Raw genomic sequence first — 26,620 nt, forward strand, 5'->3', positions numbered from 1 at the left:
TCTGTTACCACAGAGCCCCGCTGCTGTCCGTGGCACCATACATCTCGGCCAGCTTTTTGAAGCGCGGCCCCCAGTCCGTCAGGTAGTCGTAGCTCTGGTCTGAGTCTGTCGTCACTGACTGTAGGGAGCTGAGTGACTCCGCCACCGAGCCGTTCCCTTCAAACATGTACGTCTGAAGGGAGTCAAAGGGAGGTGCCCACAAGTCCATGTCAGCTTCGTACAGCTTGGCGAGCACGTAGTTGTGGACGTTGTTGTCCATGACGCACGCCTGAGGCACGTATCGGGAGAGGCTCTCTATTTCAGGGAGCATGTCTTGCCGGTTTTTCACCACCAGCTGGGCCTCCCGCGGGTTCCACATGGCAGCGATATCGAAGGCCTCCGTGTCCTCCTCCCCACCGCCTTCATCATCGTACCTGACGATGTTCTCATGGATGTTCTCCTCCTCATCAATGATGTACGGCTGCTTCCGCTGGCGGCGCATAGAGAGGATGAGGAGCACGAGCACTGCAGGAGGCAACCGAGACATGGGGCCATCAGTGAGGGGGCAGACCTTGCAAGGGCTTCAGACTCTCTGCCCCCCTGTTTCCCGTTTGGTGAGCCCGGCCAGCCCCTTGGATTTAAAGAGCTGTGGTGTTTGCAAGTGGAGAGGTGTAGAAATCCCCCACCCCCTAGTCAGAATTAGCAGCTTGAGGTCCTGCTAATCTGTCCCTTTTCTCACTTTAATTCTTAACTCTTGGTGACACTTAGAACATGTCTATCATGTGCTTGCAATGCACTGTAGTAATACCTGAGTTACCTTTAGCTAGCCAGGCAGGTATCAGTAACAGTTCATCTGCGGCAGCCCAAAGCTCCATAGAGTTATTTTTTTTCCTGCTGTGTAGCCAAGTGTTGCAGCTGACCTCGGTGATGCCTCTTGGGCTGGGCACTCCACATGACATAGATGGATGGTGCTGAGGCACCATCGTGATATGTCTGCCTACACAGCAAAATGCTGAGCTAGCCCCTTAGTCTGCTCCAAAGCATGTATTTGTTTATCTGTAAGCCTCCTGCTGTCCTGTAGTGCTGGTGCTCCTCATCTCTGTGCTTCTTAACATGGGGAGAAGTGGTCATACAGGCACCAGGGCCCTTTACTGTTGAAAATGTGCCATCACCTGGTGACTGTATTTCCAGGGCTAGAACTCAGCAAAGGTTTTGAATGCTGAAATTTTGAACTGAGGTATCTAGGCTGCTTTGAAAATCCAGAATTGAGGCACCTTTACATAATTTTTCCTGTAGCTTACTCCACTGCTCCTCAAACTGTGCCCCCTGAAATTTCAGGGAATGTGTGTTTTGCACTAATGTCTCATGACTTGAGAGAGTGAATGAAGGAAGTGAAGTTCATTTGATACTAACAGCTAACAGGGAGCATAGGAAGTCTGGCCAAGGAAAGGATGACATTTATTTGTGGACACAGAACACATGCAAGGTGCTCAGCCCCTTTATAGCAGCACAGGCACCATTTAAATGTAATGTCTCAAGGAAAAGGGATGGAGGTGGGAAATCTCCTGTCAAAGAGACAAGAGGTGGAACGGGGCTTACCACTCCTGTTTCCTGTGGGAGCATTTGATCGGAAACTGCTGAGTATGAGGAAGTAACCTGTACCCAGCCACAGCTCTCAGCACTTCTTCCTGCCATCCCTCTTTCAGGAAAGCAGGGCCATACCAGACACCTTGGGGCATCTGGCAGAAACATTTGCAGGCCATAGTTTTCCCCCATTCCTACACCCCAGAGTCTGAAGCAACTGACTACACCATCTGGCCCTTGATATGGCTCTGTAAGGATGTGTGTGTCTACATGTAGTGTATATATATATATATATATATATATATATATATATATATATATATATATACGCACATAGATGTGTGTGTTTGCGTCCTTCACCTTTGGTGCATCAGCAACCCCCCGGCCAGAACCGAAGAGTTTGTCCCCTGCCAAGAAGAAGCCATGGGTTTACCTAGCAGGACAAAGATGCAGGCAAGGATCGCAATGAGTGCCCCTCTGCTCAGGCTGACAGGGAGGACATAGGCCTCTGCGTTGCAGGACATCACCATGCCGTCATCGTCACAGCTGCACACGTGCACAGTCAGTGTGCCTGTGCTGCTCAGCACTGGGCGGCCATTGTCACTGATCAAGATGGGGAGGTAAAAGGTGTTCTGCTCGTGTTGCCTGAAGCCAGAACGCCTCGTCAAAATCCATGCTGTATTGTCTAAAGGTAGAAAGTAAATGGAGAGAAGAGCTAATGTGCAGAGCAAACACATTCAGCAGCAAAGGAAGGTTAACAAAATCAGTCCTAGACCCACATCCATTTGTCATCTCTCTTTTTCCCTTTGTTTTTTTATCAGTTTGTCACTAATCAGCATTTTGCCTCTGCCTCCCCTATTCCAGTATCTTCTCAGGCCGTATCTCCAAACCTGCAAGGCATATACACCTTAGGAGCTGCCCTTACTGCTTCTGACATAAAGTGCCCAGAGCAAACTCACAGCCTTCAGATTTAGCTAAAAGAGCTTTCAGAAAGCAAGACAGAAACGAACAGTTGAAGGCAACTTGTTGTCCCTGTTTGTTCATGCTCAGCAGCTTTTCCAGACCTCGCTCTTAAGTGCTGCCACCATTTTGGAGATGCTGGTGTATAACCCTTGTGGACATATTAAGGTACTCCGTAAGTTTTTTGATTCATGGCATAGTCGTCTGCTTGAGGCAACAAGAAGACAAAGGAAAAAACCAGCTTGCTATCCTAAAGCAGCAGCGAGTTGAAAATCTGCAACTAAACATTTTTCATTGAAATACATCCAATTTCATTGGCACTTTTGCCATTGAAAGAAGTCAGAATGCTACATGTCATCATTGTCAGAATTATTCGGCTTTATTTTGACCATTCTGCTTCATTCAGAGTGACTGCCTGCTTTTTATGAGAACTTAAATGAAAAGGAATCAAAATGATGACCCTGAAAAAAAAAAAAAAAAAAAAGTGACCTAACAGCCAGTTGCTGTTGGTCATTTCAAGGGAAATTCTACCTTTGAGGCTTTTTCCTCCACATTCAACATGTTTTTTTTTTAAAATGTCAGAATTTCCCAGTGGCATTTGAATTCCTGTCTACCCCCTCCCTCAAATTCGTCAGACTGTGCACCATTTCCTAAGCAGAAAGAAACTGGATTCAGGAATTTATTCTTCCAAATTGTCATCTCAGGGATGCCAAGGCAAAATCTTTGGATATCAGTGATTTTGTCAGTGCTGACTTCCAAGCTTTTTGGCTTCAGGGACTTTTGGAAAGCGCAAGACTGAATGTCTCCGATGTGATCTGGGCCACCAGGGAGTCTAAAGGAACCTGCAGAAAAATTAGCCTTTCTTACAAACATGTCTGCAAATATTGGGCCAGCAAGGATAAATGGGGAACACAGGTACTTTTTCTCTTTGGCAGACCTACAAACTGTGACCCTGTGCAGTGATGCTGCGGGATTTTGGGGAGCTGAGCTTCATGCAGTTTCTTTTACTACTTAGTTTTGTTTCCTGTTCCCTTGGTTCAAAAGAGGTCACAGCCTGGCCACCTGCATCTCCAGGTTGTTACCAATGTACATTTGCTGTGCTTTGAAATGCAGGGTGCCAATCAGCTCTTTCCAGGTGGCTTGGAACAACGGGGCTGCTACCTGGAAATGGCAAAAATCCTTCTGATCACAAGCAGACTGAAAAAACCCAAAATATCAACAAGGGATCATTCCATTTCCTCATTATTTCTCTGTCAATTTGCTGCTAAAATTTAAATCTTGAGTGATTTTCTTCAGTGTAGAGACTCAGGCTGCATGCAGATAAATCAGCTGTATTATCTGCTGTAGTCTGAACGTCAGAAATTATTTTATGGCTTTTAGGAGTGAAATCAGGAGTTTTACATACAGCCAGCTATGGAATATATGCAAACTCATGCTAGGCTTGCTAGACTTAAATTATGCTCCAAGTTCCATAGTTTGTGCTGCAGATCTTATGGCATCAGAAAGTAGTGGCACATGTAAGTATTGAGATGCCAGGCTCTAGAGTTCATGGGATTAGTTTGAATTTGTGACATGTTTTTAAAAGGAATCTCAGGGTCTTTTATTTCTTGAACATCAATAACATTCAAACTCTGAGAGCATAAAATTCTGAAGTGTGTGTGCATGTCTGTATGTGAATATATAGTGAAATTGTAGTGTCTCATTAAATTATGGGATCCAAAGAGCTGGAGCTTTGAGGAAAAATCACCAGGTGTAAGACAAAATCCCCAAAGTTGCTTAAAACTGATAATGTGTCAGTGTTTACTGATTTCACCACCTTTTTGATATACCATGCAGCTCTGAGTATGGGCAGTCGGTGTAGACAGACACAGATAAATTTCAGGAATGTGTCCCAAATCCCAGCCGAGAGCAGCACCTTGCAGCTCCCATGGTTCCTGGGCAAGGGATGTGCTACAGACAGGAGCCCTCACCTCCTGCAAATCTCCCCCTCCTCTCCGCTGGAGCACATGCAAGTGCTTTCTCTCCCTCGCACTGTTTATATGCCCTCTAGTATGTGCTCCCCAGCTATTAATACCACATCTTTTCATCACTGGGCTTGTTTTAGCATGAGAAAAAGTAGACCAAAGGGCAGAAAAAGGCAAAGCACCTGCATTTATGCTGTGCCGATGGAAATGTCTGAGTCATCTTAACAGTGCAGTAATTTGGTTGCATTTCTTTTTCCTGGGTGAAAGAGCCACTCTCTTTAAACTGACTTACAATAGAAGTCACAAATTCTATTCTGGTGACAGCAAACCTTTTTATGTAAAAATGCTCTTTGTGAGGGAAAAAGATTTTATTATTCTGAGCTGGTCATACTTCGCCTATAAAAGAAGTCACAGGCCGTGAACCTGACTGAAGCTGTGCAAAATCAGCTAGTGAAAGATCTCAAGTGTTTTTAACCATAATTATTTTTCTGCAGGCCAAACCCAAATTTCTATAATCAAATATTGAAAGTTATACATGTATATATATATTTTCTCTGTTATGTGTTGACTATATCACCCAGGTCTTAAATGTTCTTGCTGATAAAATTCTGTTGGTGACTCTCAGCATTACATTTTGGCCCTTTTGTTTTGTTTTGCTTTGTACTGGGCAGGCATCCACATCATCCCTAAAGAATCTTTCTACCTGTTACTCTGCAACTGCAATATGTTGGTGCCAGAGCTTGTTGTGTGACTCATCAAAAGCCAATGCTGTTTGACGTGCTACTGCAGTGCGAAGGACATGCTGGAAAGTGATGCAGCATGGCAGAAACCGGCACACACAATTTTCTTCCAAAGTTGGTATATGCTAAGCTCCAGCCATCAGGAGAAGAGAGCTTGTGAGGACATGAAAACCCCTTATATTAATAAAAAAAAAAGCCAGCATGGTAAGGATGCACAATATTTTTGCTTCACAGGTTTCAACACAGCATCTTTGGCTTGCAGAGGGCTGGATGGTAGCACTTAGCTGCAGTGCTGAGCAGATACTGAAGACTGCAGCACGGTGGGTCCTGTGCCTGTGTGGCAGGAGGTGAAAACTGTTTTTCCTGCAGGCATGCAGGCTGGTATCTTCATGTGGTTGTGAAAGAAAGCCACAAAGCATCTCTTTCCTGCAGTTTTCTGTCCCACTGGAAGTGATGTACCTTCCTAGACAGGTCAGGGGAATTAACCACTGTGTAGGTCCAAATCTGAGATCAGAGCTAACTACCACCCTTCTTGCAAGAAAGGCTTGGTTTCTCTCTGTATGCATCCGTACAAGAACTGGGGATGATTAGCCCAGAACTTCTGCTAGTGTTTAAAAACTAATTGTAATAATTATGAATAGTTAGGAATAATATAAAGAAATATTTCACCAGCAGTGGGAGAAAGAGAGCAAGGAAGCAGGCATTACAGACACCACCAGCTCAAGAAAGGGGCCACATTTTTTCTTGGGGGTTTTTAGCTCACTGCTTTTGTGCTCTGCAAAGTGTGAGGTAGACCACAGTTTTAGGGAAGGAAGAAATAGCAAAAAACTTTCCTAGGACAAATTTAAATGCAAGGGGGAGGACTGCCAGAGGCTTCCAATGATGGGCCTGGCGGTGGTACATCACTGATGCCTGCACCCATTAAAATGGCTACTCTTGTCATCAGTTCCTGGTACTCAAAGATGGAAGGCAGCAGTTTAGAGTTTAATCTGGAAATGCAGTAAGTTTATTTTGTTGTTCATCCCACTCTTACAGCAAGCCTCTTCTGTCAAATTTTTCCCAGCATAATCTTGCCTGGATTTAGAAGTGGGAGAATATGACTTGCCAGTGCCCTACATCAGTAACCAAAGAGATGGGAGACCCCAGCTCAGTTCCCTGCTTCATCCCGTATATCCTGTACGGCTTTGGGAAATCACTTGGGTCCAGATCTTTACAGATACATGTCTCTCTCCCACTGATTTTACTGAACTCAAAGGGAACCAGGCATGTAAGTACTTAATTTCTCCTTGCCCCAGATCCCTGTCTATAAAGTAGAGAACAATAGGATTTCTCTGTTTGCCAGAGATACATGGAGAAAGAATAGACTGACGAAGTTCTCAGACACTGAAATGATGAGGGCCAAAGAAATATGTAAAACAGCTCATCAGAATGCAAACTGTGATCTATCTGTTGCTCAGCAGAAATCAAGGTTTTAATTGTTGCCAGGAAGGCTGTATGTTTCTCTTATTGCAATATCGGACAACCAAGTAATCAGCACAATTGCTACTCTTAACAACGCCTTCCCACAGCCTGGGAAGCATTGCCATCTCCTATTTATGTGCACAAGCTATGACTAGCAAGGTGGGTTCTGCGTCTTGTCCTACCACCCTGTGACATACAGTATAGCTACCTGCTCTGTGACTAAGTCATGTAATTTATATAGTCCTTAGTGGTCCCAAGATGAAAATATAAATATAAATTATTGTTACTGAAATGACTACTGCACTCTAAATTGCTGAGGCAGTAAATTAATCCTTAATGTGTATATTTCAAATAGTCAGTGGTTTGATTCTTAACATTTTTATTTCAAATTTGTAACCAATAGTACCCTAAGCTTCTTGTGATATATATCTCTGGAAAACTGGTATTTTACAGAGAGTGGGAGGCACAGCCATTCAGTCACTGCTGTCACTATAAATTATCGCAAGTATGGCCTTAGAAAAAGTGCATCTGATGCTGGGAATTTTGTGTGTTTCTGTTTTTAGAACAATGCCTTGAGGATGAAATGAGTCTAGTTTGCCAAATGCTTTAGCAATAGTTGTTTTTTGTTTGTTCACTTATTTGAGCAATATATATTCAAAAAATAAAAAAGAGGGAAATAATGGAAAGAGAAGGGGATAAAAATGGAAGAAATTTTGTGGGAGGCTTCAGGGACACTATAGAAAAAAATTACTTTGGGGATGAAAAAGCATTAACATGCTGGAGGGGGGCTCCAGACTCTGCAAGTAGCATGCTTTAAGACATGTTTATTTAGTGAAGGCAGGGGCTTTTTTATTAGCCTCTATGTTGCTCTTTCATACGCCTGCAGAGGCACAGACAGGGGCTTATGGAAGTAAGTGTGACAAGTAGGCATGTGTGGGAGCAGTGGCAGGCAATCTGCTTGAAGACTGGCCATGTATGTTGCAGGTGGCTAGTCTTTCTCCCCATTTATTCTGGAATCACTTGCTGATTTGTGGTACTTGACATACTAAACTCTTACTGAAATCCAGCCCATTCATATTGACTTTCAAAGCTCTGCACCAGGTCATTCAAGCTCTTTCCCCATGAAGGCTGGTGTGGACTGGACCTCAGAATCTGCCCATGGAGATCCTCTATCAGCAGCAGTCAAGTAAAGGTGTGCCATGGTGGGGCTTTCCTGCAGGCTATAAAACCACCAAAGCTTCCCAAAAAGAAGCAAATTCCACTGGTTAGAATACTCAAATGCCAGAACTTTGCCATGAATCTTCCCACTGGTGTTTCAGCTTCTACTTAGCACATCTTACACAGACTTTTAGCTGGACACCAAGTTACCCCCATAAGGCTCTGCATCTCCTCCCTCCCTCCCTTCCTTTCCTAGGGAAATGAGTATGTGCAAAGAGGAAGAAAAAAAGTGCTTGGGGAAAAAGATTTGGAACGGTACAAGAACCTTCCCTTTCTGTGCCTGGGAGAAAACATGAAGAGCACAAAAAAAGAGCAATGTAATTCTCTTCAGATTTGTCTCCTAGTTCCAGTTGCTATCCTACCTTTAAGCATCTCCTTTTGAACGAATGCAATTTCCACTCCAGTAATCTGAGATGCCTGCAGCCTGACCACAAGACCTGAATTTGCACAAAACACTGGCACATTTCCTTAAAGAAGAAAAAGAGGCCTATTGCTAGAGAATATTTATTGAGAAGAAAATATCATATAGCCTTCAAGTATATTAAGTAATATGTTATTTTATCACTGCCTTTAAGGAGCAGGTGTCACTTGGTATTATTTGAAATGGCAGTCTTATCACACACTATAAGTCACAGCCTCTCAAGTCCAACTCAGGCATTAGAAATTAGAGTAGCTAACTGTCTGTGTCCACTCTGATTACCTTGATTGTCCCTTAGAGTAAAGTTGGGGTTGTTGGCTGCCTCCGGAGCCAGGCTGTAGTAGAAGTGCTGACCCTCCTGTGGGTCGTCCCTGTCAATGGCACTCACTGTCTGGATCAGCTACAGAATATGAGAACAAAGCAGAAGCAGGCGAGAAGCAAAATATATAAATCAACAAACATAACATATAGTTAATTTTTATATAGAAATAAAAGCAACTGTAACTTCTGAATAAAACTCTTGCAGAGGTATAATAATTAAACCAAGAAGAGACTCAAAACCTTGCAGGTTTCATTTATTTTGCTCTGATCATGCAAATCACATTTAAACAAAGGAGGAGATAGTCTGTTTGCTTCAAACAACAGACACTCTCGTGCATCCCTATCTTCTGTTGCATGGTTCTTTTTTCTTTTGATGGCTCAGGGTGTTCAGAAAATTCATTGTGCATTAAAGAGCTTGTAAGAAAGTCCATACTTACTTTCAGCATCATTTTGCAGGTAGAAAAGAACTTCAGGTTGAATTTTTTATCACTGTTTTAATTTTAAATCAATTAAATTCTTCCCAAGGTGTCCGTGGAAAAGAAAGAGAGAAACGGCAACTCTGCATGTGCAATAAATAACACCATGGAAAGAAACTAAGACAATGCTAAATCCAGAAAGAGATTTGCCACCTCACCTTTAGAGGTTTAGTAAAGTAGGTCTAACAGCTTGAAGCACAGTGAGCTATAGCTCTGTCTGAATAAACATGCTGACATCTTTTTAGACAAGGAATAAATCTTCACCTGGATTTTTGCATTTGAAAGTTATTTTTGGATTCAAAGGCAAATGACATACTCACAAAGACTTATGTACCATCTTAAAACTGATTTCAGAACTTTGCCAAATGTGACAACAGAATTTGTCTTTCTCCACTGAAGGAAGTATTCCAAATTAGCGTGCATGTCTCGGAAAGCTTATTATTTAGGACACTCAACCTTCAAAACCAGGAAAAAGGCTACAGAATGGTTTCTATTCCCTATGTTATTAAGGACCTCTGTAAATTGGTGAGATGAGATTATCCTGTGTATGATAGTTGTGAGTACAGTTGTCCCAGCAGTGAGTAGCTATTTCATTCTGCTTCACAGCAAGCTGGGATAAGCTTCAGCGAACACACAGTGGTATTACTAGCATAATTTTTCCTTCACAAATCGTGAGTGGTGTGTCTGTGTGTTTAAACCATGCTAGTCAACTTTGAATTAGGAGAGACAAGTCTGCACTGTCGACCCTGGGTGGTGAAGCACCGGGTCGCCTCCGCACAAGTGATCAGCAGTAGAGCTTGCACCGCTCCAGGAAAGGACCATGCTCCATCCAGCATGTCCATCTGTGACACTGGCAGACCTCGTTCAAGGGCTTTGATGCACTTTTGGAAGGGAGGGGAACAAAGAGGCTTCTCCGCCTGCTTGGAGGTGCTGGTTTACAGTGGGCAGAGTGGGAAGTCCTGTGTTGTCTGTGACTGTCTGGTATCTCCAGTTCACAGCAGAACGGATTGTTTGGCACCCCTTTGAAGCTGATGTAGTATGTTACACCCAGCTCCTATAAGTCCAGGGGTGCTTAAGGCTCTTATAAATAGGGTCTTTTAACAGTAAGCCTTATCTATCACATGGGCCAGGCTGACTCCATGGCACTTCCCATAGCACTTCTCTTCGTTGCTGCTACAGGACACAGCGGGTGTTTGCCTGCTGGCACCTGCCCAAGAGAAGGCTTTACTTCCGTCATGAAGTGTATTGTACAGTAGCCTGGAAACTACTGCGAGAGAAAAAAAGAGGTGCTATATACAATGCCGATCCCAGTGTGACATGCTTGCTTTTGCAAAGCAGCACAGACAGCTGCTGAGGAGAGTTCAGATGAAACGTGTGGTTAGCTGAGCCCTCTCTCCAAGGCACGCTGTCTCAGTGGAGGACAGCACCCTCTTCCCAGTGCCCGGCGTTACTAGCATTTCTCACCTGCCCAGCTTTGGCGTTTTCACAAACAAAAGCTTCATAAAACCTTGCAAACTCTGGCGCGTTGTCGTTCACATCCAGGACTTTCACGGTCACGGAGACACTGCCCACCTGGGATGGGTTGTCTGGAAGGAGGAGGCACAATGTAAAGGAAGGCAATATATGGGAGGAAGAAGGGGGGTGCTCCTCACTCTGCTCAAGACATAAAGTGGCTTTTTCACTACTGACTCATGTTAAATGATGTTTCCCCATGGGGAGCTGCGGTTGCTTGCGGGTTGTGTGACTCAGAGTAAAGTTGCAAATGCTGCTCTCTGCCTATCCTGGCTTCCCACCTAATCACATCTTTTTCAAACAAATTCCATGAAAGACTTCAACCTGGTTCAGTCCAATGGTACTATTTCCAGAACAAAAGTTTTAGACAATGCCTTGTGGTTTTTTTATTATTGCCTTTTGACTGGGCAATACTGTTTGTTGAGCCTCAATACTAGTGGCACAAATTAAGAAGGGATCTTTTAAGGATAGCCTTGTTATTTAGAGCTTTCTGAAAGTGGTAATTCTGCAGTTCAGATATGTTTTTGCTCAGAATTTATGTTCCTTGAACTCAAAAATAGTGTCAAGTCTTTGATACTTTGTACAGGGGTTTAAAATGTAGTAACACATGAATTTGTACAGAAAAGCTTTCACTGAAGCTTAAAATTGCAATGAAATTTTTACATTGTGCGTGACATAATTTGTGATATTTCTGTCCCACTGGTTCATTAGCTTTCTTTGCCAGTAAATCCATACATCATTTCCGATATTCACAATTTCCAAACTAAATGGCCACAGAATAATTTTTTTCTTACCCTGTTTTTCTGCCCCAAAACATCTTTTTTCCCTTATTTAATGATACAAAGAAACTCTAAGCAGCAAGAAAAAAATAATTAATCAATAAGAGGTTAGAAAAGGTGCAAACATCCAGAAAATTCTTAAAAAATAGTGTTCTCATATCCTTTTTAGCCATAACACTTTGTGCATTTATCTCCAGATATATCTCCCTTTATAGCTAGAAATTGTATGTTCAAATAAACAATGGAGCATTTTCTTACACTCTGGAATTTTCTTAAATGTTCAGTGTACTGTATCCATAACATATGTTAAATTGTATCATTGAGATAATGCTCTTTAACTATATTGTTTCTCCCTAATTTCTGATTTAATCCTTCTAGTATTTATTTGTTATTAATGAGTAAGGATAGTTAATCCTTAATTCCCACATGTCCATACATAGCTTGTTAATACACCTGTCACTGTGGCAGATGAATGTCTGCATTTACACTCTTAGGAATATTGATCTTACTTTTAAAACTAGCAGCTTTATTGTGGAGTGCACAACTATAACATTTTTGAAAATATTCACTGAATTAAAATATTGTGCTGCACATGTACAGAGGTTTGATGGAGGATGAGTCAAAGAGAGGCACGCTTTCATATTGCTCTCACCCTCGAGCGCTGCTACAGGGGCAGCTTTTACAAACTCATGTGTGTATGTGGATTTACATGGCATTGCAATGGATATTGGTGGCTGATAAGAAAACTAGCAGCAAAAGAGATGGGAGTGAGATCCTACCATGTCACCAACTCCTCTCGTTACTAAAAAGGGGACAGAAAGGTATTGTGTGCTAGAACAGCCTGCAAATATGTGGCAGAGTCACCCTGGCTCTTGTGAAATGCTCCCTCTGCTAACTTCAGGCTGGCTGATTGCATTTTGGAGAAGCTTCTTGAAACGCTTTTCCTCTCAAACTGCCCCATATTTCTGGTACAGCCTGGATGTGCAGGGAGCTCTCTCACACTTGAGGAATGACTCAGTGGTTGGCAGCAAGCTTCTGCAAAGCTTCTGCCCCTCAGCAGATAAACTGAGATCCTGAACAAAAGCTATGTGGACAAAAAAGATTTCAGGTAGATTGCGTGAACCTTCTGTTTTATTTGCTTATATATCCCAAGCTCCTTTATGAAGCTTACATCTGTTAGTATTTCAAACTCAGCTAGATTTTTCATACTGATGCTATGAAATGATCAGCATCTCTTTGGTCTCATAGCCTCGGTAAATACCTGGCATGGATGAATCGTGAGCTGAGTTTTAGCTCATTGTAAAACCCAAAAAGCATAATGAGTTCAGTATACTAGAAGATTCTAAAGCACTCCGGCCCAAATTATTTGTGCAGCAAGCAGATGGTGATTACAGTTACTTGCTGTTGAACCAGAGTGGATTTCAAGTAGTGACCTAGCAGTGTAGGGTCATTGGTGCCTACCACTATGTACATCACTCAATCCTCCCAGGTAGGACTGGCAGCTCTGGCAGCTGTGCAGCCTTTGCAGCATTTGCTTTACCTGCCTAGCCCTTCTGAACGGATAGAACCCTTGCAGAAACACATCAGGAAGTGTTTTAAATAAATCTTTGGAATTCTAATGAATTGAAAAAGCAGCGCTCTGCATTTAATTGCCAGCCTCTACTCCCACCACCCTGTGAAAAAGAGCATGAAAAATAAATAAAATACAGTATTCGCTTGTTGATGTCAGAAGAACAATACAGTTAATAAGTCTTCCCACTCAGTGCATAAGAACATGTGAACTACTGAATTCAGGTCTCTCAGGCTGCTTTGTCTATTGTATCTCTTTAATCTATGTACAGTCTGCTTTCTCCTTACTCAGCTCCATGGCCAGCACAGTGATGTTGTGCCAAGAAACGTCCTCCCGGTCAAGAGGTCTTGCAGTCATCAGTGCTCCTGATGTAATGTCGACATAAAAGAACCGCCCCGGATCACTGCTCCTGTCAATCGAGTATCTGCAAAAGTACGTATTAAAAATGCTAGGCAACCCTTGTGAAAACTGTGTGTTATAGCCAATGAAGTACCCGAGTAATCAGAATACACAGCAGAGCCACATTCTTCCACAACCCAGTTATGTGCTCCATTGACTTGCATAGATACAGAGTGAGATGCTCAGAAAACTAGGAGTTTACATGTCTAATGGCATTTAACAGTGAGTACTACTTGGGTGGAGCTGGAAGACAGGAAGATTTAGAGGGAGAAGCCTCAAAGCAAGCCACGGCTCAGCACAAGAACATCTGCTTTACAGAGAAAGTCTGTCAGTGAGGAGTGTGATTTCTTTTTCTAAGCAAAATAATTATGCCCCTTCCTTGGGCACAATTCAGACAGGATGAAAATGACTTTACATCAGTTCGTTCTCTGGGCACCTAGGCTGATGTGCCTAGGTCCTTTCCCTGTGCTTTTGTATTCTCTCCTCCCTGAGGGCAATAAACTCCACCTGCATCTTGGACCACCCTACTGATTGAGCCACGTCAGTGCAAGGGGGATGATGAGTGGCTTTCTCTTATCAGCCAGCCAGAAAAACAGCTCCCTCTGTGAAGCTGATTGATCATAATTACTGAACCTGCCTGGCCAATATCATGCCAGTTTAATGCTGTGAGCAAGTTCCTTGCATGTGAAAGCAGGAGAGTGTGGTGGTACCTGCAGGCTAGAAAATTCCAGCAGGAATGCAGCTGATTGACAGGTGTCACGCTGTACTTGGTCAGAGGGACTGTTTTGCAAGGTGTGTAAAATACTCAATACCTTTGCTCTTAACAGCAGTTTGTATAAATTGTCTTCCTAGCTAACTATGTTAATGTGGTAAGACATTCTTTGGCAAAAGCTACACGTACACCTAGGTAAATGCCACAGCCTAGAACAGAGCCCAGACTTCCATTTTTGTTGGTTCTTTCTTCAAAGCTGACGGGAATTGAAAGCATTAGTCATAACGGATGCTGAACAGGTCTTTTCTTCTGAATTTTCTCCTTTCAGCACAAATGCATTCACTGGAACAAGCATGCCAGCCTGATCTTTATATAGGTACTTACTAAACTGGGATATAAAATACTATTGAGCTTTACTGTTGGGAAACTCTTTTACACTTTTTTTCAGAAAAATCAAAAAGGGTAGGATGGCGGGTTTGCATTCCTTTCCTTCCCAGTCCTTCCCATCTTTTCTTAAATAAAGAGATTTCTGAGGCATTTAATTTATTTAGGAAATAGGTACAAGTGTTGGTATATTTTGCTATAATAATTAACCTTGTATGAGGGCTATAAAAAGAATTTCTATCTGACAGTTTAAAGCCAACGAGTATCTGAAATTTAATATGGCCTTGTGATTAGTGGTGCACTATTAATCACTGGTGTCAAGAGGCACACGTGAAGTCTTTGTCTGGATTCTCCATGTAAGTTCTCCTGTTAATGATACCTGCTCCTTCACACTCATTTCCACTGTACTCTAGGTAATCTTCCTGAATCACTTAACAACAATCACGGCGTATTTCCAGCCATCAGAATTTCGCAGGCTGGGAGACCAGGTACTGGATGCTGGGAAAATGAGGATTTGAGAGTTCCCCCGTGTTTAGTGAGCTCTTTTGAAATGTGTCCTAGGTTTTTCCTACTTGAAAAAATGGTCACAGTTTTAATTTCAGGTGGATTTCAGCTTGTGTAACAAAATATGCATCTGGGATTTTAGTTTTCTTATCTTGCCTTGCCCTGTGCAAAGTGAACTCAGAGCAAGCCTAAAACATTGCCAGACTGATACTGCACAGAGTTGGCATGGATAGAGGAGACTGCGTGAGAGGCAAGGAGAACCAATTCTCAACATCTGCATTTTAGATAGCATTACAAATGGTATTTATTCTTTTTTTTCCTTTCTTCTACCCAGTCATTTACATTTGTATGTATTAGGTGTGTGGGAGGAAGGAGGGAAGGAGGGATGGAAAAAAGGAAGGTGGGAAGGAAGACAAGAGAAAAAAGAGGAAGAAAGTTGGAAAGGAACAGAGTTACAAAGGATTTTCTGTGTATTTGCAACTTTTTAATGTACCTTTGGTGATGCAATCTGTGTTTTATAGAGTGCTGTTTCATCAAGGGTAGTCACTAGAAAACTCTGAAGAAAACTAAGAAAAACCTCATTAAAAATAACAATGAACACTTCTACCCTCTGATAGTCTGCAGAATTATTCTTATACTATTTTAAGCAGATTAGCACAAAGCTGTTTGCACTGCAGTGTTTGGATAATGCTAGACAGTAATCAGCAAAATAGGATGCAAGTGAAAAAGAGTTTAGGGTAATGAAATTCTGATGCAGACAGTATAATACTTAGTTTTATTGAAGAATTTGAGACAATGTCATGAGAAGTATGATAACCTTATAATGTAGGTAGAAAAGATAGGTATATTAAGGTAGCAGAGATGAAAAAAATAATTAGAGCAGCAACACAGAAAGCAATATCATTAAGAAGAACAGACTGTGTCTGCTCAGATCTCTTGGCTGAAGCCCACAGAGTTGCTCATATATAGATTTCATTTCCTTTAAAACCTCCAAATACTCAATGTTTCAACTCCCTCCTGTATTTCCCAGGGCTGTTCCCAAACGTAGATAATTCAGAAGCTGGACTGACACAAGGCTTGGCAAACAGAAGCTCAGCACCCAAAGCATTTCTCAGATGAAAGAAGCAGCCAGCCTGCCGGGATTATTAACTTGCAGTCACTTGGAGCTTCTGCAGGTTGTGAAAATTAGTATGTGGGCTGGCCTTGGAGAAAAACAGTCCTCTCTGATAAACTGGGCTGACTTGGCAGCCACTATGGAAAAGAGCACTGTGATCACACAAATCTGCTCTTTTGGCTCCTTGCTGAGTTGCAGCTACGAAGCTCCCAGGGCTGTAAATACACCTTTACCTTTCTTAACTCCTCATGGGAGTATCTAGCTCTGCAGCTTTGACCAGACAGTATATCATTTAGTGGTTCATGAATATTTATTAGTATGCATTCAATCTACTCCAAAAGTAGCTGTGTGTTTGAGCTGTTGACAAAGGTAGGCTTTGAAAGAGAAGGGGGAGAAAGGAGAAGCGAGTTGACTACCTTCTTCTTGGTATGGCAGCCGATTCTCAGTGATGCTGTCAGGTTTTGTGCCAGCAAAGACACAAGAGTCTGTTGTTTTTTTAAAAAAATGTATGCTATCAGGACATGCCTGACCAGTTCATTGTTATGCTAGATGCAGATGTTCCTTATACCACAGAAAAGGTGAGGATGAGCTCCTACACTGTTTTGACAGTCATAGCAGAGCCCCTCTATGTGTGGGATGTGGTTTGACTGAACCCACTGATGACTTCTACTGGCTGAAAAGAGAAAGTCTCTCCCACCTGCGCTGTTTAAGCCCCATCACTGCCCCAGCAACCCGTACCAGGGAGCGCTAGTGGGGGAGCAGACAAAGAAATGACAGACCTGATGGAGTTGTTGGTCACATCTGGGTCCTTGGCAGAAATGATCTGTATGGTGGTTCCAATCTCCACATCCTCGGGCACTTCCACAAAGTAGAAGCTGGGCTCGAACACAGGAGGTTCGTCCACATCTTCCACGCTGATGTGGACGGTGGTGGTGTCGCGGAAGGGACCCAGGTTCAGGAACCGCATTTCCAGGTGGGGGTTGGCACCCTCTACTTTCAACGTGTAGCTTTTCTTGCTCTCAAAACTCAAAGGCTGAAGAGAAGCATTAGGCACACTGAGCCATATGATTTAAGCCATATAATTGCAATTTTCCAAAGTAAAAGATGTCCTCTAATATAAACTGATACTTCTTTTTTTAAAATGAACCTTTACTATGACTTTTATCATAAGGGTAATGAATGAAAATATTTACAGATGGAGACAAAGCATTGAGTGACAGTAGCATTAGAAATGGCACCATCTACATTTTTTTTTTGATAGTTGAACTGAAAAAGCTAGGAGAAATATTTGCAGATCACTTCAGAATACATATTAATTCATTCTTCCTGATGAAATGAAAATAAAAGTGGCCACACCACCATTATGTTGTGATTAACACAGCATGCTTTAAGCCACTCTGAGGAAGACTTCTACAGGTGAAACAGACAGTATGGGAGCACCTGAAAATAAGGTAAAGATACAGAGTCGGTTCCTCAAAAATGGGTGCAGTGGCATGGACAAGGATGCTCACACATGAGGTGGAGGTCCTAGTCAGCATCTTCTTTTCTCCCAGAGATCAGTTTCATCTCAAGAGAGCCCTGACTGCCAAGCTGCTAAAGGGCTCTAGTGGAAGCAGGGGACATGGTCAACCTCTCTTGTGGGATCCTGTTCCACTTTTTATCAGTAATTCATCCTTCCTAGAAGTGGGTTTTTTCACCTCCTCTTAGTAAATGTCCTAAACACAGGTTCACAATCCAGGTGCACTGAGTGTTAGGGTTTGAATCTCCTGCCTGCCCAGAGAATAATATAATTTCAGAGCATTATGAGATCCCCCTGACCTGTTCCTGTGGAAGCCCTTCCACTTTGTATGAAATACTCAAGTATTATTTGAAACAGGGAGTGGGAATGGGTCTTTTTTTCCTTTCTTTTCTGTCTTGAGATAATGGATAAAGGGGGGACAGCTTTCTCTATTACTAGTTTCATGAAATTGATTTCCTATCTAGATAAAAGGACTTATTTGATGAACATGTGTATAGAAATAATTAATGCTGACACTGAACCTCTCAATAAAAAAATTTTTCACCTCTCTTCCCTCTTCTTTTCACAGATCCCTGAAGAACATAAGGCCTCTCCAAAACCTGCTTGGAACTAAATGGAGAATTCCATATTTAATGTGCAATTTACCAGTCCTGATAAGAGATGACTAAAAGCATCTGATAAACCAGACTGACACTACGGAAGGATCAGGCCAAAATATACAAAAATTTTTTGCCAGATGAAGTACACCTTTGGAGGACACAGTCAGACTTCCCAAGTTGCAGTTAGAAGTTACAAGCAATCCTGCTGTAGTTAAATGGTCACAACCCTTTATTTTTATATTCTGGGGAGTTTTAACGCTGAAAACCAGCACAACTGGATCCCCTTAGCTGGCATAGATCCTGAAGAAGACAAACTTTCTACCAGGAGAGAAATGGCCCAGTTCTTAGGGTTTCCCAGTGGGACACATTCCTTTTTGTTACATGAATGACTTTCAAAGCAGGTGGCTTTACTCGTATGTGGGGATTTGAACATCATGCATGGACTGCCACGCACAGCCTCAGTTCATTCGGACTATGGTAAGATCACTGCTCTTCCCACCCAACACCTTTGCTTTTCCTATTCAACTCTTTCTTTTTGAAGCCCTATCACCAGATGGAGGCAAGGAGATGGGCAGGAAAATAGAGGAGGAGGATGTCAATGCAACTGGAAGTCAAAGGTACAAAGATCATTACTATAGCAGTGAAGTCGTCCTTGGCCAGTCATAACCCGTCTCTTCTCTGCCCTGCTCAATAGTGCAGCCGGCCAATTCTGCAGCCAAATTTGTATTAGTTTAAGCAGCATCAGCCGAAGTTTCACACTCAGTCATGGCAGGAGTATATGCCATGGGCCTCAAAACAACCCCTGAATTCAGTGGAGGCTTCAGTACTTGACTACTGCCACAAGAGCTTCTTTTGTCAAATGTGGAAACTGCAGTGACATACAAAAGCTCATGCTGCCGTGGTAAAATTACCAGTACTGATGTGCTGCATAGGAATGTCTGATGAAAGACTGGACTTCTTGGGATTATAAAACTAAAACTCACTCAGCATTTAGTACATGGGGCTGAGGAATGAATCCTGGAAGAGGAACTGGTTTTCTTGTACCGGGGAGATGAATGTCCACTGTCACTGGAGATGCTGTGCAGTGGTACAGTATGAACTGTGCAACCTGTGGCAGCAGGTACAAACAGATGATTTGAAACTTGCTCCTGCTGCCCTTAGTTCCACCTGGGAAATCAGTGATGGCTGCAGGCATAGCACTTGCCAGCAAGAATTTAGCTAGATCTACAAACATATTACAGAGTCATTATGGTCTACCAGTTGCATATTTATGCATTGTAAAACAGCAATAAAATATGTTCACATGACCAAACAACACTTATTGTCCATCTGGCAAGGAATGTGCAATGCAAAGCTGCCTAAACATATAACAAGAAAGAGGCCATTACATTTCATGGTTTCTTGTGTGAAAAAAACTGCATGAGAAACATTGCATGTACACTAAAAAGCTAAGTTATAAAAAAGGCAGTTAAATCACAGAAACACTTAATAGCTATAAAACTGAACTATGTTATGAAAAGACATAATCACCTAGAATGATCAAGCTAGAAAAATGAGAAAATTCAAGCAAGTGTGCTAGGCCATCACATTTTTTATGACCTCTCAGTTTGCCTTGGACTCCTTCATTGTCAGCAGTGGCTTTCCCTCCTCATCCTCTCATTGCCAGCGCCTCAACACTGCTGCCCCCCTCATCAGATCTGGCTTCCACAGGTACATTCAAACCTCTTTCCAACACTGGTCCCATGGGGACAGCAAGCAGGTTGCCTTCTCCTGCAAACCAAACATGCTGCGAAACACAACCAAGAGGAGAAGCAACCCATGGAAACCTCGCCTTGCCCTCACCCTCCTTCCCCCAGTGCTGCGGCAGGCACCGAGAGGTGTGCCATGCAGGAGGCATATGGCAAGGGCCGCTGTGCCTGAGCGGGCAGGCTCAATGACACTGGGTAACCCACCACCCTGCCCGCTACGGGCAGCGTGAAGGCTAAGGCAAGGAGAAGTGGGGGCTCTCACCTGCATAAAGATCAGCCTTACAGGCAGGAGCTTTGAAGGAGCCATAACTCTTCTGGGGGTGCTCAAAATTTTGTGGGATTAATGGGCTAAGATAAGTGGCCACAAGACCGCAAGTGGTGGTCTTATCTGTAACTGTAAATTCTGACTTTTTGATGCCTATGACAGAAATGCTAGTTATTTTCTCTGGGCAATCGCTCTAGAAAAATGAAAGAGAAAGTTTTTCTTTCTTTCAAAGAAGATCTCAGTCTGGATTTAGAAATTCTTTCTCTCTCTCTCCCCACTACTCCTTTTTGATATCTTTTTCTATAAACTCCAGTTGAATTGTGGTTTTTTTCTTTTTGTTTGAGTGGATCCAATGGACAACTTTCCCAATGTTTGTGTATTGATAAAAGTAACATTATAAAAAGCTACAGGCATATATAGAATTTTACAAACATTTATATACAGTAGGTGGATTGAGCAGTATGTACCTGATGCCAACACATACCTGGTATGATCGATGACATAAATTTTTATAACTCCTTCTCCTGACATACATGAACTTCTAGTAAAACTGTATTCCTAACAGCAAAAGTCAAGCTTATTGAAAAATTTACTCCCATGAAACTATTTTCTTTCATCAATAAATGAGTGAAAAATTATTTTAGAGTTTGCATTCAACATCTATTTCATCCCAGCAAACATGCTTAACTTTAGGGACTACTGCACATAAACAGGAGTTGGAGAAAGGTGACCATAAATACATGCTTAAATGCTTTGCTGTAGGGCATGGAGGTTTGCAGGGTCAAGTCTCTCCGATGTGTTGTTCCATTTTAGTGCACAATTTAGTCCCAGGCTATTTAAATGGAGACTATACTTCCTTATTAGTACACTAGATATGCTTAGGCAGAAATATAGTTACAATTTCATAACCTAGAAACAGAGTTGAACTTCAGCATTTATGTAAGACTGTAGAATAAATATCCTATAGCAGGGAGTCTGAGGAAAATACTCTATGCCTTTCTGCATCACCTGTGGTACAGAGTACTAGCAGTTTCACAGCTGCCATTTTAGAGACAGCTTCTTCTATCCTAATTAGCATTTATGGATCTTCAAGCAGCAATTAAAAAAAAAAACTGCCTAGGTTTTATTGGTTTATAAATAATTCTAAGGCATGCCTTATTATTGTTTGTGGGACACTGGAGTGAAAAATGTGTACAGTTCAAATGCAAATATTGATCTAATTTCTTGCATTGTAGGATAATTAAGCTATAGAGAATATTTAAATAGATAAATAGTGAATCAGAACATTCCTTTGGTGGGAAAATACATGTTTATGCTAATGCTGTCCCCACTTTTTAAAGGTTGCTCCTGGGAATGCAGTCTGCTTTCATATTTTAGCAATGAATGTTAAAGAAATTGTGTTTTATAGCAGGAAAAGGGCTACTGTCATGTAATGGGAACCAAGTTGCTACAGGCATAAGAGAATATTGCACAGATAAAATGGAACCACCACTGTCAGCCATATAAATTACTATAAAAAGGAAACTTTACTACCTTTCTTACAGTTATGATGCCAACTTGGTAATTAGGATCAGTGTTAATATCAAAGACATCCAGTCCATCTCCATCCACAAGGCTGTATTTCATCTCTGCATTAATGCCTTCATCCAGGTCTTTAGCAACCACGCGGCCCACAGTGGAGCTGATGGGGGCAGACTCCAGCACACTCATCTGATAATGCTCTGGCGCAAGCAGTAGAGAGGGAGAAGGGAGCAAAAAACAGGCTGTGAAAAGGAACCGAAAACCACAAAGCAGTGCGAAATGCTGATCAGGGCAGGCCACAACACTGCACAGCCTGTAGAGTCTCTGGTACCTTCCCCAAAGCTGCAGCAGAGGTGTGATTCCCTTTTAAAAGCCACAGCCCAACCGAATTGCCTGGGAAAGTTTTATTTAGGTGTTTGTCATATCGATAGGCTTGTTCAATGGGTGCTTTTCAAAACAGCAATATACCTGAAAATGGGAACTTCAGCTAGAAAAATAGGGCAATTAACACTAGTGCTGTTGCAGCTATGATATAAAGCAGGATATGAAACAGATTTAATAGGACAGGCATCTTTTATTAGATCAGTTTGTACGGTGGGAGTAAACACAGAAGTTTTGAGCACCACAAATCTCTTCTCAAGTCCATACAAACTTCTTTTCAGCCCTGAACAAGGCTCTGAGAGCTCAGAAGCTTGCCTGTTTCTTCCAGATTTATCAGTTACTCTACTAAAATATGCCACCTTTCCCAACAAACCCTGTCTTGAGCACATTTGGTGGATCACTGATTTGCTTAGCAGCAAGGCTGGGGAAAAATAGAGCTGCTATTTTAAAAGTGTGTTTTAAAAATATAAATGTTGTATCTTCTCTTGTATTACTTCTCTGCCATCGTACTTCATGTTCAAACCTTCCTTGCTGCACTCTCTCTGTTGACTCCACCAACTATGGAGCTTTATTTGAGGCAGAAGAACACCAAGGATGGGGTTTGATCTATCCTCATTCTTCTTAATCAAGAGTTTGATATCAAAGTTACAATTCATGCCACTTTCAAAACAGGATTGGTAATGGTGCATTCAACAAGTTTCTCTGACAGAAGAAGAAAACTGGAAGTTGAGGCTCCTTGCTGACCTTAGAGAAATCCTTTGATTTAGCAGTGCAATATGCAGAAACAGATGGAGGAGAAAAACCAGCAACAAAAAGAACTGCTGGAGTTTTCATTTCTGAGGTAGATGAGAAAAATGGCAAAACCAAAATGACTATATGATCTATACCACCAAATGAACAAGCTTTCTTTTAAAAAAAAGAGAAAAAAAAAAAAAGAGAAAAAACCCAGGTATATCTTGAAATATCTCGTTCAATCAAACCTGAAAAGTTTCTTTTTAATTTTTAACAGTAATACAGAATTATGTAGATAAGTTTGATCCAAAAGAATTTTAAAAAGAAGGAAAAAATTTTAGAAAATTTTTCTTTGAGATTCACTTTTGTAAATACAAAGTAACATTTCTGATGAGAGTGGAGTTGCCTATTTTTATGTTCTGTTAACTGTGGCTGTTACGTATCTTAGTGTTTAACTGTCGACATGGTTTATATGAGCCTTTCCTGGAGAGCAGCCTGTATGGTAACACACTCTACACGAGCAGCACAGCTACCAGACCTGCGGTGGCCCGGCTGGGGTGTTGAATGAATGAATTACCTTTCAACTTCCAGCACTGCCACATGTCCCTGATCTGACAGACATCCTTTTGGAGACTGGATGAAAAGAGAATCAGGGCAGCAATTAGCAGCCAAAGGCAACGGCCACGAGCAGTCTAGGAACACAAAAGCTCTCCTCCTTTCCTTTTCCTGTAAATTAATTTCCCACCCTCCAAAAGAGAGTTGGCTTTGATGATTTTGGAGGTCAGAAACCTTTACTGAAAGACAAGGTGGTGACTGCTCCGTTTCGACATTTTTCTGAAGAAAAGCTCCTTCAATCAATCTGAAATTCTGCCCATCTTGAATAGTCACTATCCTGACTTTGAAAATGTCTGTAAGGAGAGCAAACAGCAGCCGTGCCACTCAGCCACCCCCTTTTCCCCGTCCTGGCGCGGCGGGTACTCACTCTGTGGGAATCTGGGTGGATTGTCGTTGACATCAGAGAGGGTGATGTTAACTGTGGTTGTTCCAGCTAATCCTCCCAGCTGTCCACCCATATCCTTGGCCTGGATAATCACTTCATAGTATTCTTTTGCTTCTCTGTCCATGTTCATTAGAGCTGTTCTAATTAAGCCTGAGATTGAGGAGGGGGGGAAAGGGGTTTTTGGAACAAAAGAAATGGCAGTTAAAGAGTATACAAACAAGGCGGCGTGCTCTTGCTCCTGCACGGTATTCCTTATGTCAGGAAAGAGACCAGGACTCTGCATTCAGTCTCACCTTTCCTAGCAGAGCAAAACTCCCCCTCATTAGATGTAGGTTAACAGAAGGTGTGAATTTTAAAGCTGCCCAGTTAAAATGCATCAGCTCTGGGGCAGGCTGGCTGCTCAGCATGAATACATTGCCTTCCGCGGGAGCCGGGAAAGCTTTCCGGGAGCAGAGTGTGCTGTGCTGACTGAAGGCCCTGCTCAGGATAATGATGTCTGCAGAAAAGTGGAAGCGATGTGTGTGGTTAGAAGACACACTGCGGAATTTTCCAGTGTCCCTGCACACCAGCGCTGGAGGCAGCCTGGCGTACCGGCCCGGGCCTTGCCGGGGCCCCTGGGGGACCGCGCCGGGGCTGCGAGAGCGGAGTGCGGGGAGACACGGCGGGGTCGGGAGCGGGGTGGGGGGCTGCCACCCTGCTCCCCGCACCCTGCCCAGCCTCCCTGGCCTTCAGGGCAACACTACTGCGAGAGAACATGAGGTGGCAGCAGCACTTCTCGTATGGAGCCGGGCCAGGCGGCCGGGCCGCTGCCGCTGGGGACGCGGCGGGGGGGGGGGTCCCGCCGGCCGCGCTGGCCTCGCCTCGGCCCGGCCTCTCGCCTCCCCTTCCCTTGAGCCTCATGTCTGCTGGGGAACGCACCCCTTTCCTTTTCACCCGGCTGCCCCCTGCCCTTCCCCGTGTCTGTCTGCCAGGACGGGTTTCGGGGCTGTCAAACCCCCGGTTCCCCCAGTGCCACCCGCCCCTGCCCGCCCCTGGCCGCTTGGCACCAACCGGGGTCCCGCCGCGGGACAGCGGCAGCGGCTGGTGACAGCCCAGGGACGTACTGCCAGGGGTTGTACTGCCAGGGGACACCTCGCAGGGCACTAACGGCCCTCGCCAGACACGGGCTGTGACACATCTGGGGTGCCCTCCGGTGTGGGGGCAAAGACCTGTCAGTCCCCGGCACCACCCCAGCCACGTGGCTCAACATACTTGCGCATCAGGACACCATTAACTTGAGTGATCTGCATTTAGTCTTCATTTTTAGCAGAAAGACAATGTATGTGTTTAATAAAAAAGCAGTAAAAAGATATTGCGTTGGCAATTATCACTGCATGTAGAAGGGAAGAAATAGTGACCAGTACTGAACAACTCACAGTGTGCTATTTTAGTCTTGCTACATGGAGTCTTGAAGAGTCTCATCCTGCAAAGCTGAGTGACTCCCATGAAGTGCTGTAGCTCCTCAACTCCCATGGATATAAATAAGGTATAAAAATGCTTAGTATTTTGGGAAGCTTTTTTTTTCCATGTGCAAATACTTTGTAGGGAATTTCCACTCTCAGCTTGTCCTTAATACAGAACAGGCTAGATCTAAAAAAGGACATAGGTGCCAAAAAGCCAGGCTTTGTCATGCCTATGTTTGGGGCCCCTTGTCCCTAGAGGGGGCCAGTCCAGGACACCAGAACTCAGAGCCAAGCTGGGGTTCATGCTCCTCCAGACAAGACCCAGAGGACCAGCCACACTCAGCAGGGAGACTCTGCTGCTGCTGCACACAACTGGTCAGCAAAGAAACGCTGAGGATAGTGATGAACCTTAAAACCTTCCCTAGGGCTATAGGAAAGGCTCAGTTTCTCAGATCTTCCAAAATAAACACGCTGGTACCCTTTCTTTCACCAAACTGAATCAAGTTTGCACTCTTAAAACAGTAGTAAAGAGGAGAGGTGATGCCCTTTCTTCTCTGTAACAGATGGTTTCTTGGGAAGTGGGAGACTCTGGGGCCTTTGTCTGCTCTGCCTGAGGAGATTTAAATCCATGGTTTTTTACCTTCTAGGGGAAAATGATAATGAACAGGCTGTAAAAGTATTCTGGAAAAAAAGGGGAAGGAGGCTCTCGGCTTTCCTTTGAAGCTGTGTCTTCACATATACATTTGTTCAGCACCTGTGAGGCCAGTGACAGAACAGGAATGGGAGCATGCTTCTGGAACCAAGAAGTTGTGTCGGGAGGTGAAGGATAGGGACTCCAAATGCTTCTAGCAGATGAATGTATTGAAATGGGTTGGCTGCTATTGTGTGCTTTAATCACTACTCATTGATATAAAGGAGATGGTGACAGTTTATGCTCTAGCTCTGTTTTACAAGAACGTGAGAGCTGCAATTGCATTTTGTGGGTTACCAAGTCCTGCAGGTGGGTTTGCACTGGGGAAGCCGGTGAGAGTCCTGTGCCTTGATGGGGAAATGGTTCCCAGCTCACAACTGCACTCAGCCTAAACCGGTGTCCTGTTGCCTACGTGTAAAGGATGGGGCAGCTCTAGTCACATCCAGAGCTGCAGATCTAAGTGACTGGGAAATTACTAAGTGGAGAAAAAGACTGTTTCTGGGTTTAAATACCAATCAAGTTCATGATTTTGGACTTAAGGGCCTCTCTTTCGTCTAAGTTGCACTCTAGCGGTTAAATCTGTACCGGATCTGACCCTGGATATTGCTGCTTTGCTTTCCTAGAAAT

General features: G+C 43.2%; 1 protein-coding gene across 2 annotated transcripts in view; it reads right to left on the reverse strand.

The window, feature by feature from the left end:
• Positions 1–4: 4 nt before the first annotated feature.
• The window catches only part of CDH20 (cadherin 20), a 116,691-nt gene continuing 90,075 nt past the window's right edge, over positions 5–26,620 (reverse strand). For both annotated transcript variants that reach the window (XM_040587217.1, XM_040587216.1), the window contains exons 5-12: positions 23,843–24,010; positions 21,760–21,947; positions 16,875–17,128; positions 13,270–13,406; positions 10,586–10,707; positions 8,607–8,724; positions 1,997–2,248; positions 5–504 (exon numbers count right to left, since the gene is read on the reverse strand). In XM_040587217.1, coding sequence (XP_040443151.1) covers positions 5–504; positions 1,997–2,248; positions 8,607–8,724; positions 10,586–10,707; positions 13,270–13,406; positions 16,875–17,128; positions 21,760–21,947; positions 23,843–24,010 — 1,739 coding nt within the window. The remainder of the gene's footprint in view (positions 505–1,996; positions 2,249–8,606; positions 8,725–10,585; positions 10,708–13,269; positions 13,407–16,874; positions 17,129–21,759; positions 21,948–23,842; positions 24,011–26,620) is intronic.

The sequence above is a fragment of the Falco naumanni genome, chromosome 3, assembly GCF_017639655.2.
Source record: "Falco naumanni isolate bFalNau1 chromosome 3, bFalNau1.pat, whole genome shotgun sequence".
Taxonomy (NCBI): domain Eukaryota; kingdom Metazoa; phylum Chordata; class Aves; order Falconiformes; family Falconidae; genus Falco; species Falco naumanni.